General features: G+C 32.0%; 1 protein-coding gene across 8 annotated transcripts in view; it reads right to left on the reverse strand.

The window, feature by feature from the left end:
* LOC128168863 (fibrillin-1-like) overlaps nt 1-15,282 on the reverse strand; it is an 83,927-nt gene that overhangs the window by 19,267 nt on the left and 49,378 nt on the right. For all 8 annotated transcript variants that reach the window (XM_052835053.1, XM_052835061.1, XM_052835035.1 and 5 more), the window contains 15 exons: nt 14,961-15,089; nt 11,839-12,042; nt 11,504-11,752; nt 11,065-11,266; nt 10,738-10,904; nt 10,161-10,322; nt 9,764-9,892; nt 8,817-8,945; nt 8,561-8,677; nt 8,348-8,470; nt 7,899-8,150; nt 1,566-1,691; nt 959-1,087; nt 689-823; nt 86-205 (listed from right to left, as the gene is read on the reverse strand). In XM_052835053.1, the coding sequence (XP_052691013.1) occupies nt 86-205; nt 689-823; nt 959-1,087; nt 1,566-1,691; nt 7,899-8,150; nt 8,348-8,470; nt 8,561-8,677; nt 8,817-8,945; nt 9,764-9,892; nt 10,161-10,322; nt 10,738-10,904; nt 11,065-11,266; nt 11,504-11,752; nt 11,839-12,042; nt 14,961-15,089 (2,373 nt within the window). The remainder of the gene's footprint in view (nt 1-85; nt 206-688; nt 824-958; nt 1,088-1,565; nt 1,692-7,898; nt 8,151-8,347; nt 8,471-8,560; nt 8,678-8,816; nt 8,946-9,763; nt 9,893-10,160; nt 10,323-10,737; nt 10,905-11,064; nt 11,267-11,503; nt 11,753-11,838; nt 12,043-14,960; nt 15,090-15,282) is intronic.

Here is a 15,282-nt window from a genome sequence, read left to right on the forward strand (position 1 = left end):
GTTCTTTAATTTATGAAAGATATCTTAATGAAAGATGTCTTAATATTTTTATTAAGTTGGATATTTATATACAAATGAATTTTACCTTTGCATGATATTCCATCATTTTCCAACGTGTATCCAGTGGCACATGCACACTCAAACGAGCCTTGAAGGTTTGTACAATTATGTTGACAGGTGCTAGATTCTTTGCATTCATCAATATCTGTGTTAATAAACATAGCTCTATATCAATTGCACAATAAAACAACGTAAATACGCAAACGGACGGACCAAACAAAAATTTGATTTATTTGTGAAAGTCTGAAATAATAAAAAGTTTTGATAATATATATAGTTCATGTAACCAAAAACTCCTGATCGATTTTCGTATACAGGGGTAACGCAAACTAATGTTTAATTTACATGTACATACTGTGGAATCATTAGCATTCGTTGTGGCTAAATTTTTGTGGTATTCGTGGGTAGTCCTCGAAGTATAATAATTATAAAAGATTGAGTTTTCCTACTCAAACTGAAAACCGACGCATCCACGAAATTACATCCCACGGATAGGCAAAAAACCCCACAATCAATGAAAATTGGCTTCTATGGCATTAGATGATTCCAATTTATTCGCTTACAAAGAGACATGCATACAGACATGCACGTATACGTGAATAAAGATATATCGCTTTCCAGTACAAACCTTTACAAGTGCTATTGTCAAAATCAAGTTCAAATCCCGATTTACAGAAACAATATCCTCTGTGTGGATTTGTCTCCCCAAACCGACATCCATAGCTGCAGTTCAGTGCGGGGAAAAGTGCACATATATCGAGCACTAAATGAAAAATTAACGATATTAATTTCATTTCTAACTATTCTCTATATTTTTAAATATTTTTCAAAACAATTTTAAAAAGGCCTAGGCTTAAAATCAATTCTAACAATATTTCAATTATATTTTGTTGATTACCTTTTACACATGTCTTTCTGTCAACGTCATCCAAATTATATCCAAGTTCACATTCACAATTAAAACCACCAATAGCATTGATGCAATTTTGTTGACAATCAGCAATGCCTTTTTCACACTCATCAACATCTAAAACAGAACATTTTCATTATCAGCAAACTTCTTTTCTTTTATAAATTTATTGTCATGAAATGGTTTTATCTATATGAATATGGTTGTAGGCAATTAGCTTGAGTGAATTTTACTTTAAAATTATAACTTAAGGACGACGGACCCAATTCAAGAGTTCGCACCTCTCCGCAGAAATCCGCACATATGCTATGAATACATGTATGACTGTCAGAATAACCTACATCAGAATATTTTTGATGGAAAAAATGAAGAAAAAAAATTAACCTGAATTCCCTTTGTTTGCGACAATTTCCATGGTTTATAAATCATAAAAAGCCCAAATGCAGTTTATAGTCTTATGATCTGGTAGATACTGAATTTATATCTAAACCTAACAATATTTATATATATAGCAGTTAATGTAATATCAAGCCACCTGGTTGAGACGTATGAGTTTTTTATTCTATCAAGTGGAATAGATCAGAACTTTATCTACCTTGGCAATCAGAATCATTTTTCTGGAATCCTGGCTTGCAATTGCAAGTATAATTTCCATAAAGGTTCTGACAATTGGTATCCTCTGGGCATGTATTCAAAATTATGTCTGAACATTCATCAATATCTAAAAATGAAGAAAGGATAGATACAGTGTAAAAAAAATCAAATACAAAATGGTATCACATGTCTTTTAGAAAACATGGGTCACAATTTAAAAACAAATAAATAATATCAAGAACTATATGGGACAGTACGAAACCAGGCTCTTCTTGTTGAAACGAATAATCAGAATATTGATACAGACAAACATACTATAAATACTAGACTCTTGTTGCAAAAGCAACAAAAAGGTCTTCCGTTTTGATATACATGTATCAATTTAACTGTAAGACATTGCTTCTCTCAGTATTTCATAACCATTAGACAACAGGACTTAATTGACTATCAATTTGTCTTACTTTGTCAAACAGAAGCAGTAAATCTCTTAAACAACATGAATTGTTTGAACTCTTCCGGTGTGGACCGGAAGTGACGGTTGACAAAATAAAAACGGTTAAACACATCTTCTATCAAATGTCTATCATCCGTGTAAGTTTTGTGTCTTGGTCACTTACAGTTTATGAGACTTCGCTGTCATAATATTTGTTTTAAAAAGACTACCTGAGATATTTGAGATATCTCACCGGAAGTATTTTTTTTTGTTTATTAATCATCGGATAGATGACATATGAAAGCGTTTATACCTTTATATCATTTCAGTGTTAAACAAATAAAATGCGTAAAAACATAATTTTTGAAGTGCTTCCGGTGACGACCGGAAGTTACGACGAACAAAACAAAATAGTTTAACACATCTACAGCTATAGGTCTATCATCCCTCAAAGTTTGGATGTTCAAGTCTTTAGCGTTTCTGAGATGTCATTGTCCATAGCTTTTTATCGCGGGACAGGAAACGGACGACAGGAAGGGAATTTTGAAAAAATGAAAAAAATTCTTAGAGATATTTTCGTTCTCTATCAGTCCTATAAATTTCAAGAAAATCCATCCATGCATCTCTGAAAAATCGAGTTAAACTTTTAAAAAACTTGATTTGTTTGAACTCTTCCTGTGTGGACCGGAAGTGACGGTCGACCTAATAAAAACGGTTAAACACATCTTCTATCAAATGTCTATCATCCCTGTAAGTTTCGTGTTTTGATCACTTACAGTTTCTGAGATCTCGGGGTTCAAACATTTACGTTAAAAAAAGGCTTCATTAAATATTTGAGATATCTCACTGGAAGTAGAATTTTTATGTTTATGAATCATCGGATAGATGACATATGTAAGCATTTATACTTATATTTCAATTCTCCGAGAAATATATTAAATGCGTAAAAGCATAATTTTTGAAGAGCTTCCGGTGACGACCGGAAGTTACGACGAACAAAACAAAATAGTTTAAACACATCTACAACTATAGGTCTATCATCCCTCAAAGTTTGGATGTTCAAGTCTTTATCGTTTCTGAGATCTCACTGTCCATAGCTTTTTGTCGCGGGACAGGAAACGGACGACAGGAAGGGAATTTTGAAAAAATGAAAAAAATTCTTAGAGATATTTTCGTTCTCTATCAGTCCTATAAATTTTAAGAAAATCCATCCATGCATCTCTGAAAAATCGAGTTAAACTTTTAAAAAACTTGATTTGTTTGAACTCTTCCTGTGTGGACCGGAAGTGACGGTCGACCAAATAAAAACGGTTAAACACATCTTCTATCAAATGTCTATCATCCCTGTAAGTTTCGTGTGTTGATCACTTACAGTTTCTGAGATCTCGGGGTTCAAACATTTACTTTAAAAAAGGCTTCATGAGATATTTGAGATATCTCACCGGAAGTAGAATTTTTATGTTTATTAATCATCGGATAGATGACATATGTAAGCATTTATACTTATATTTCAATTCTCCGAGAAATATATTAAATGCGTAAAAGCATAATTTTTGAAGAGCTTCCAGTGACGACCGGAAGTTACGACGAACAAAACAAAATAGTTTAAACACATCTACAACTATAGGTCTATCATCCCTCAAAGTTTGGATGTTCAAGTCTTTATCGTTTCTGAGATCTCATTGTCCATAGCTTTTTGTCGCGGGACAGGAAACGGACGACAGGAAGTGAATTTTGAAAAAATGAAAAAAACGCCTGGAGATATTATAATTTTCTGTCAGTCCTGAAAATTTCAAAAAAATCCATTCCGCCATCTCTGAGAAATCTTGTGGACAAAAAACGGACAAAAAAAAAAAATAATAATAACTAGACTCTTGTTGCAAAAGCAACAAAAAGGTCTTCCGTTTTGATATACATGAATCAATTTAACCGTAGACATTGTTTCTCTTACATAGAGAAAATAGTTAATATGATAAGTATTGTAAATGATATATCCAGACGTTACTTCCATGTAAAACAACGAGATTGAAAAAGAAATCAATTTTTGAAGTACTCTCTGTGACGACCGGAAGTAATGCCAAACTAAACAAAACAGGTTACAAAGTTTGGTTGTTAAAAATATGATTTATTTGAATCCTTCCGGTGAAAACCGAAGGTGGCAGTTGACAAAATAAAACCCATATCATCAATCAAATGTCTATCATTCATGAAAGCTTTGTGTCTCATTCACTTACAGTGACAAAAATCTTGCGGGCATCAAATTTGTAAAAGGGAAAGCTACATAGAGATATTTGAGATATCTCACCGAAAGGAAGTTATTTGAAAATTTAACATTATAAAGATGACACATCTAAGATTGTATACTGATATATTCATTCCATGTAAAAGAAATAAATAAAGAAAAAACATATTATTTGTAGTGCTTCCGGTGACAACCGGAAGTTACGCCAAACAAATTAAAATAGTTTTAAAAAATGTACATATATAGGTCTATCATCCCACAAAGTTTGATTGTTCAAGTCGACATCGTTTATGAGATCTCGTCGAAATAAGATTTTTTGTCTCGGGACAGGAAACGGACAAACAGAAGTGTTCAATGTAAATTGTATTAAATATTTCTTGTATACTTGTCTTTTGTACATTATTGTTCATCGGGCTCACTACAAATATCAAAGAAAAACAGTTAAACTGATAAAAAGTTCGATTTGTTTGAACTGTTCTTGTATGGACCGGAAGTGACGCAAGACAAAATGAAACCGGTTAAACATATCTTCAATAAAATGTCTATCATCCATGAACGTTTTGCGCTTTGATCACTTATAGTTTCTGAGAACTCGTTTGTACAAAATGTGTTTCAAAAAAAGTACCTGAGATATTTGAGATATCTCACCGGAAGTAGAATTTTGTTGTTGATATAACATTGCATTGATAACGTATGTATAGATTTATACTTATATATCTATTCTATGGCAAAAGAATTTAATGCGTAAAAATAGTTATTTTTGAAGAGCTTCCGGTGACAACCGGAAGTTACGCCGAACAAAACAGAATAGTGTAAACATATGTACATACATAGGTCTATCATCCCACAAAGTTTTATTGTTCAAGTTGACACCGTTTTTGAGATCTTATCGAAATAAGGTTTTTTGTCTCGGGACAGGAAACGGGCAAACGGAAGTGCTAATTGTAAATTTTTAAGTTATTTTTTGTATACTTGCCCTTTGCATTTTATTGTTCATCGAGCACACTACAGATATCAAAGACAAAAAGTTAAACTGATAAACCGCTCTATTTGTTTGAACTCTTCCGGTGTGGACCGGAAGTGACGGAAGACAACATGAAACCGGTTAAACACATCTTCAATCAAATGTCTATCATCCATGAAAGTTTCGTGTCTTGATCAATTATAGTTTCTGAGATCTCGCGGGTACAAAATATGTTTTAAAAAAGCTACCTGAGATGATTGAGATGTCTCACCGGAAGTAGAATTTTTTTGTTGATTTAACATCGCATAGATGACATATGTAAGATTATATATACTAATATCTTTATTTTACGGAAAATAAATTAAATACGTAAAAACAAAAAAAATTGAAGTGCTTCCGGTGACGACCGGAAGTTACGCCGACCAAACAAAAATGTTTAAACACATCTACAACTATAGGTCTATCATCCCTCAAAGTTTGGATGTTCAAGCCTTTATCGTTTCTGACATCTCGATGTGACAAGCTTTTTCTCGCGGGACAGGAAACGGACGAACGGAAGTAAATTTAGAAAATCTGTTACAAAAAACCTCTAGATGTTAATATTTTCAGTCATTCCTGAAAATTTTATAAGAATTCATCAAGACATCTCTGAGAAATTCATAAGACAAAAAGGGGAAAAAAATAATAATAACTAGACTCTTGTTGCAAAAGCAACAAAAAGGTCTTCCGTTTTGATATACATGTATCAATTTAACTGTAAGACGTTGCTTCTCTAACAGAGAAAAAAGTGGATATGATAATTATTGTGAATGATATATACGGACGTTACTAACATGTAAAACAACGAGAATGAAAAAGAAATCAATTTCTGAAGTACTTTCTGTGACGACCGGAAGTAACGCCGAACTAAACAAAAATGTTAACCATTTGTACAATCATAAGTTAATCTTTCCTCAAAGTTTGGTTGTTCACGTCTCTGCCAAATCTAAGATCTCTTTGGAACAATTATTTTTGTCTCGGGACCGGAAACGGACAAACGGAAGTGGTAATAAAAACAAAAGCCGGTATTTGTCATACATTTGCTCAGCGTACATCACTGTTTGTCAGGCTAGATGAAACATCCAAGAAAGTTAGTTAAACTTGTTAAAAACATGATTTGTTTGAAGCCTTCCGGTAAGAACCGGAAGTGACTTTTGACAAAATTAAACCCGTTAAACACATCCCCAATCAAATTTCTATCAATCATGAAAGTGTCGTGTCTAATTAGCTTACAGTGACAAAAATCTGAGAAATCTAGTTAAACTTTTAAAAAAACTTGATTTGTTTGAACTCTTCCTGTGTGGACCGGAAGTGACGGTCGACAAAATAAAACGGTTAAACACATCTATCAAATAATGTATATAAGTTTTGTGTCTTGATCTATCACAGTTTCTGAGATCTTATTTATACTTTGTTTTTAAAAAAGAAGGCTATCTGAGATATATGAGATGTCTCACCGGAAGTAGAACTTTTTTTACCAGGTGTAGATGACTTTTTGTATTTCTATAGCTAAAATGTTACTTCAATTCTAAATAACCAAAATCTTTTTAAAAATATCAAAATTGAGTCTTTTTTCTGTGACGACCGGAAGTTACGCCGGATAAAACAAAATAGTGTTAACACCTGTCCATACACAGGTCTATAATCCTACAAGGTTTGGTTGTTGAAGTCGCTACCGTTTTTGAGATCTCGTCGATATAAGGTTTTTTGTCTCGGGACAGGAAACGGACAAACGGAAGTGCTAAATGAAATTTAAATTTTTTATATCTTGTTACTTTCCTATTTTACATTATTATTCATCGAAGTAGCTAAAACTATCAAATAAAAACAGTTTAACGGATAAAGAGTTTGATTTGTTTGAACTCTTCCGCTGTGGACCGGAAGTGACGGAAGACAAAATGAAACTGTTTAAACACATCTTCAATCAAATGTCTATGATTAGTGAAAGTTTCGTGTCTTCATCACGTACAGTACCTGAGAACTTGCGGGTACAAAATATGTTTTAAAAAAGCTTCCTGAGATAATCGAGATATCTCACCGGAAGTAGAATTTTTTTGTTTATTTAACATTGTATAGATGACATTTGTAAGGATCTATATTCATATCTTTATTCTATGGAAAATAAATTAAATACGTAAAAACAAAAATTTTTGAAGAGCTTCCGGTGACGACCGGAAGTTACGTCGAACAAAACAAAAATGTTTAAACACATCTACAACTATAGGTCTATCATCCCTCAAAGTTTGGATGTTCAAGTCTTTATCGTTTCCGACATCTCGAGGTGACAAGCTTTTTGTCCCGGGACAGGAAACGGACGAACGGAAGTGAGTTTAGAAAATCTTATACAAAAAACCTCTAGATGTTTATATTTTCAGTCATTCCTGAAAATTTTAGAATAATTCATCAAGACATCTCTGAGAAATTCATAAGACAAAAAGGGGAAAAAAATAATAATAATAATAATAATAAAAAGAAACATTACAATCACTATAAGGTCTTCCGTTGGAAACGGAAGACCTTAATAATAAAAAGAATCATTACAATCACTATAAGGTCTTCCGTTGGAAACGGAAGACCTTAATAATAATAAGAAACATTACAATCACTTTAAGGTCTTCCGTTGGAAACGGAAGACCTTAATAAAGATCAGGTTTACCTTCACAACTATCCCCATTTTTTTGAAAACCTTCTTTACAATTGCAGATGTAAGACCCTTCCAGGTTTTGGCACACCTTTTCATTTCCACATATGTCCTGATTATTTTCACACTCATTTATATCGACTGTACAGTTCTCTCCAGTCCAGCCAGGTTTACAGACACACCCAGTTACTGGGTCACATCGATCCATGCCTTGTCCACAGCTGCATATTTGACTGCAATCCTCCCCGAAATATGGTTCTTCACATTCTGTACAAAACAGTGTAATAAAGACATATTTTACTAGTAATCTACAAAAAGGTAACGTTTTGACTGTTTCAATAGCTTAAATTATTCTTATCTTTCTTTTCAAAAAAAAAAACATCATTTGAAAATGTATATTCATGTTTATAATAGAGTATTTGTTTCGATAATCATTTTCTTTAAATAAAGAAGTGTTACGGTACCTGAACATGAAATTTTATCGTCATTTAGTTTGAATCCAGGTCGACAATAACATTGGAATGAACCATTGGTGTTGTAACATCCTTGTAAACACTTCGAGGGTTGTAAATCACATTCATTCACATCTAAAAATACAAAAAAGATGAGCAATCAAAATTCCAAGCTAAATATACAAGCCGAAAACTCGTATTTGACATGGAGTGAACTTTAATCACCTATGCAACTTTGTTCATCTTCAGCGAGTTCAAAACCAATCGGACACAGACATTTATTCTCGACTGGATCACAAGTGTACTGACAAGATCTTTGAATGCTGTGGCATGAATTTTCGTCTAAATGAAGAATTAATGATTATTAACGGATCCAAAAGAAAAATGTTTATAGTAGTAACTACTCCTAATTATATAATATGATCATAATAATATCAAGAGTTTCAATTGATTGACGTCGATATTAGCTTTATGTACAAACCAGTTCTAGAGCAAGTAGCGTTATTGATATTCAGAGAAAATCCCGGAAAACACAGGCACTCAAATGATCCAAATGTGTTGTTACAAATTTGCTCACATCCAGATGTCTTCTCTGAACATTCGTCAACGTCTGGATCATAAACAATATATATATATCTATATATATATATATATATATATATATATATATATATATATATATATATATATATATATATAAAACACTAAGAAATCAGTTGCGATAAATCGAGTATTTATGCTATCCTAGTTAAAGCAATATGAGCTGCAATTTTTATGCTGTATTTTATTTTTTTAAAATGGTATTCTTGACTAAAATGACAAATTATATCATGGTTTCTAAATTTCTGTTAACCATATTTTGTTGGGTAAAGCAATTAAGAAACAAAATTTGATCTGCTATGTATTCCTTAGAAGGGAAATCTTTCTTCTGTCAAAAGATAATGATTTTTTCCAATCTTATTTATCATAAAAGTTTAAGTTACATGCAGCACAAAAAAATACAGCTCGTATTGCTAAATAAGACAGTTTATAAATTAGTCCACTACTAAATGTAAAAACCAATAGACGGGGTCACGTGACCCCGTCTAAAAACTATGTTCAAAAAGTTTTTTTATGAATCTCCATATTTTTAAAATGGTGTCTATATTTGAATTTACGTGCCAACTAGAAAAGTGTTACCTGATATCAATAAAATATTCGTTGAGGATTTAATTTCATTATTTTCTTTGGCAGTAAAAATCAACGAAATTAAATATATGACGAATTGTTAACCTAAGTATTAATGAATACAAAGAGATTACTATATGACGAAATCAAATGCTAACATAATCTTATATGCGTTAAAAAACAACGACATTTTCACCCAGCGAAAATATTTACAGTATGTTAAATGGTATTAGCATACAATTTAGGTGTGGCAAAAATTACCTTTACAAATGCTATTGTCTTTTCTGAAGCCTGGTAAACAGATACACAGGTAACTTCCCTCAGTATTTTCACAAAGTTCTGTCCGAGTATTGCAGACATTTGTGTTGTTTCCTTCACATTCGTTTATATCTATTTGGTTTCAGGAAATGGTCAGTGGATTAAAAATGAATACATAAATTTTACCGTTTATATTCTTAGTAGTTTCAATGTGATTCCATTTAAGCCAAATAGTCATAAAAGTATTTAGTAACTTTTGTCAAACAACTCAAATTAGATATTCAAAATAAATATATACTGTTGATTAATTTCATTCATTTTAATTTAAATTATCATTCATCAAAATTTGAAGAATTTTCTAAATTTCTGTTTTAGTGATTTGCAAACTGTATATATTTACCTTCACATTTTTGATTTACATCGTTATATCCCTTGGGACAATCAGTACAATTATAACCCCGACCGAATTTAATTTCCTGTTCTGGTGGTAGGTCAGTACAATTTCGTTGTAGAGGACATGGTTCACTGAGGCAGGCGTTAGTATCAATTTCACATTTTTCGCCTGCAACGATTATTGTTTTCAACTACATGTATGTTTTTAACAAAATTCTAAGTTCAAGAATTCATAAAATTACGTGTCTATTGCTAAGGTGGTATGAGGAGTCTTCATTTTGTGACATACTTCTGATCGAAATAAACAATAAAATCAAGCATATTTTTATAAATTATTTTCTCTTCCGAAATTATTACTGCGTAGCTGAATGTGTTAGCGCGTAAACAATGGATCTGTAAGCCATGGGTTCGAATCACGCTGAGGCTTTTATAGTTTTTACATTTACTAATTTTGAACAAACATTGTAAGGTTGGAAAATTTTAGAACAGTGAAAGTATTTGGATTATAATATACTTTTATCCCCTTTATTATAGACAGTTGTCTAACATATACCACTTTAAGATAGTAGAACTATTTGTTTTACCGGAATATCCGATGTCGCACTCACAAACTGCCAAACTGAAACGGTCATTTTCGGAAGGTATGATATTGTCGTAACTGCATCTACCATTGCTTCCACAACCCTTACAAAGTCTTATTGTGACGTCAATGGACGGCGATTCAGCTCCAACGTCATCTATAACGCTTATGCTGGAGTAAAGAAATAAAGCTGAATTTATAGTAAATTATTTATTGTGAAACAAGCTCAATCTAGTCTTACAGACCTTAAATCTTTAAATGATGGTATTTGAAACGTTTTCATTGTACTCAAAGGCTAGTATTGCATTTTGGTTGTTAAACAAAAAAATACCTTAATTCTGTTACATTGATATCAGTTGGTGTCCAAGAGGCCATTCCTGTTGTGTTGTTTAGAGTGAAACTTTCAGGCTGCTTCAATAGGTTATATTTAGGAAGTTTATTGCTGTCATCAGAGGCATTGTATTGCATATACACAGTCTTACCAACTTCAACATTGATGGAATCATTGCCTGTGATTCTGGGTGATTCATTTTCTGTAAAAAGAGAGTAATGTCAATCCATATGTAAATAACGCTTGTTGTGGTAACAATTATAATGCGGAATTCATTTTACTATTTTTTATGTTTAAGTGTCTTCATAAGATAAACTTCGAATCATTAGCAGGTGTGAATATCTGTGCATTTTATAAATCCATTTTCGTAATTCCAGGTTTAGGTGAATTGAAAGAAAAAAAAATACGAGTGTTGTGTATTTTGTGGGGCAATCCTGACCGATGATTTTCATATCAAGTTGTGCTGATGCCTCCTCTTTTCCAGATGATTGTGCAAGAGCAATATCTCCCGTTGCTAGGTAATCGAAAATGCAGGCCTGCGATGGATTTGAACCACACTGTTCTTTAGCAATGTCTAATTTATCTGTATCTACTTCGTCCAGGAAAATGGGCTGAAACTCAGGGTGCGAAAAGTTTTGGTATGATAATCCTTTCTCGTAGTAAAACAATGAATCTTCATTCACAAGCCCTAACAATAAATTAATCGATAAAACAAGATATAAACTCAGTTACTTAAAAGTAAAATAACACCATTGATTGAAACGAGTAACTTACATTTTTGACCAAAATTGAAGTAAATATCTCTCTCTGTCTTAGTTGCATTTTCATCCAACAAAGTTCCATTGGGAAGTATGAATTCGTTAGTTGCATTTCCATCGAAATTTCCCATCAATCCTTTTGCAAAACCACTGTATGTGCTATCAACAACTACCTCTGATACCAAAAAGCGCACGCCAATATTAACTCTAAGAATTACAGCTTAAAAAAAGAAAGAAAATAGAAAATACCTTACTGAAAAAACAGCACTGTTGGATACATTTTTGATTTTTTTTAACTGCTTGAAAAAAACCAGTTTTAGACACCCCATTTGATAAACACAAGATTTTTCGAATTGAGCTCTAATTTTTTTTATAATATTCACACATTTAATATATTTTTTAAAATATATTTATTTGGATGGAAACCTTGTTTTTTTCTTCCAATTTTACATCAAGCCATAATTTGTTACTAATGTTATCATACAACGGGTACTTTATTTATAGATTTCAATCTATCAGAAATACAAGACACTTTTTGGAGTTGATTTTAATCAATTCTCCTATGCAGTTATATTCGCAAAACCGAAGTGAAACAGTGTTTGGACCTAGTACAAATCATCACCACTGACAAGACTTAGTTCTTAAAGATAGATCTTGTCGAAAAAATTGATGTAATGCATTCCGAAGCATTGTTCTTCCAGAGGACGTACACATAATTAAATACCTTTAACAAATTTAGATTTAAATGGAAGGAACAATTTAGATTTTCGTAGTCGTGTGTATTCCTTAACCATAGTTCGATTACCAAAGCAATAAATATTTACAGTGATAGCATCAGGCTTGGGGCGAATTACATAGCAAAGTAATGCATTACATTACCATTACTTCATGAATTTGGGCATTAAATTACCATTACCATTACTTGATTTTCTTGAAGTAATGCATTACATTACCATTACATGAGTAAAGTAATGCATTACCATTACCATTACTTTGTTTTAAAAAAGTAAATCTAAATAAGATTTTTTTGTAAATGTTTCAAATATAAAACACTCTTTAACATATCTACAGCTTCATGTTGAGTATCAGATTCAAATTCAATGACTTACACAAGATTCATTCTTCATGTATGCATAACAAAAAACAAATTATGGAGTAACATTGCGGTTATTAACAGCTACAGTACCGAACAGACCCAACCTAACAAAAAGTTAACCCCAACTAAACCCTGGGTTTACTTTCTGGGTTTACTCTGGGTTTACTTCGGGTTTACTAGAGTGGACCCAGAGTAAACCCAAAGTTAAGCCAGAGTGGACACAGAGAGTAATCCCAGACAGAAGTATACCCCTGAGAGCAGACGCCAACTGTGTATTCGGAATATACAAAGGGTAGGAATTACAGGCAGTAAGATGGTAAGATAAAATACTAGTCTGCTTTACACTTCAGTGCATACAGATGACCTTAAAAGCAATTTTAAATAAACCCCGAGTAAACCCAAAGTAAACCCCGAGTGGACCCAAATTTTTCAAAAAGTAAACCCTGAGTAAACCCCAAGTAAACCCAAAAAGTAAACCCGGGGTTTAGTAGGGGTTTACTCTGGTGTTAGGTTGGGTCTGATCGGTACTGTAAATAAAGATATTTCCCCAGATTACACAAATATTCATAATTTTGGACACTTATTTATAAACAGAGGAATTTCCCAGTAATATTTCTTAATATTTATAAATCGGATTTCTTTATACTGAGGACACTTTGCGACAAAAGATTGCTGTTGCACTTTATGATCATCAAAATTTCAAAGGGTTCATCTTTTAACTGCATCCTGTTAGGTTTAAAAATCTTCCCAGCTATACTACATGTACCTAATTAAACGTTCTACAGGAGAATTGGAAGCTGGGACTGAAAGATTTTTTTGGCAATCTTTATCTTAGGATATATATTAAGCTTAAGTGCAATAATAGAAAATTACATGAATCTTGTATTTTCTATCAGTGCAAACTAATGTTCTTAGTATAAAACAGAGAGAGAGAGAAAGAGAGAGAGAGAGAGAGAGAGAGAAATTATTTTCAAATGGGTTGTAATATTGGAAGTGATTTTGATTTTCATCATAGATGGACAGTGCATTCATTTTGTTTTTAAATTAAAGGTGCATGTCTGTCCTCTATTCTATTGGGACATAGCCAAGGGAAAGGGATTGGGGTGTAGCGTTTCTTATAACAATAGATTATTTTGATACTTAGATTATCCTGGGGGCATAGTGTGTGTTGTTGACACATTCTTTATTGAGGTGAAAACTAATTAGAGTAAATTTAAATGATTTTAAACTCTTAATAACAACACTCTCAAAAATGTTATGGAATTGTGTTGTTATATCAAGAAATATTAAGAATTTAAAAATGAACTTTATTTAAAAAATAATTTTATAATACAATTAAAAAACATTTTTATCTCAAGAATTATTTCTTCATTCTTTAAAATAATTTTAATCAAATACAATTTCAGCTAATCATTTATTTATCACATATTTTAAAGTGAACATGCATAAATAAGCATAGTAATGCAAAGTAATGCCATGTAATGCCAGCATTACACTAAATTTTGGAAAGTAATGAATTACATTACCATTACTTGTAAAGCTAATTTTATGGCATTACACATTACTAGCATTACTTTGAAAACATGTAATGCATTGCAATGCATTACCATTACATTTAGCATTACCCCAAGCCTGGATAGCATATAGAGTCAAGGAAAGACTAACCAATCAAAAGATAGATCCAGTACTGACGTAGACAAGAATTATTACTTGTTTGTTAAAAACTGATTAGATAAAATTTTCTAGAAATATTTCAAGTACTGATACATGATGCATCGTTGATTTTGATGACGTAAATTCTATTTTTGAATATTACACAACATGGTTCATAAGTGTGATTCCGTCTATAGTTCGAAATACTTGTAGCAAAAGCTCCAGAACTCATTTTAAGAATATATGTGAAAAATTGCAAATCGTTGATTTTAAAAAAAAATAATAATCAATAAAATCAACTCCCGTCAGTACTTTTAATACTTTGATTAAATTAAGTTGTTGACCTATATTTCAAGAGGATAAAACAATGATAATAAAAATAGACTCACATATTTTCAGGAACGATGCTGCTAATGTTCTGTTTTCCCATCGGACTGACAAGTTTTTGTTCAATAAAACATAAGACGCATTCCCGAATTCTCTTGTCATATCCCTATCATTGACTCTTATCAGCATTTCTTCAAAAAATGAATTAATTTAACGAGAACATTGAAACATTTTTCTTTTTTAAAAATAAAAATGTATGCAGTGACACAGAGAATAAATATTTCTTTCAAATGATCGGTATTTATAATGGTAATGCAATATAACTTTTTATTAGTTTTGAAAAAATCCGAAAATGGTCTTGGATTTAATGTCGAAGATTAAAAA

This window comes from Crassostrea angulata, chromosome 1, assembly GCF_025612915.1.
Source record: "Crassostrea angulata isolate pt1a10 chromosome 1, ASM2561291v2, whole genome shotgun sequence".
Classification (NCBI taxonomy): Eukaryota; Metazoa; Mollusca; class Bivalvia; order Ostreida; family Ostreidae; genus Magallana; species Magallana angulata.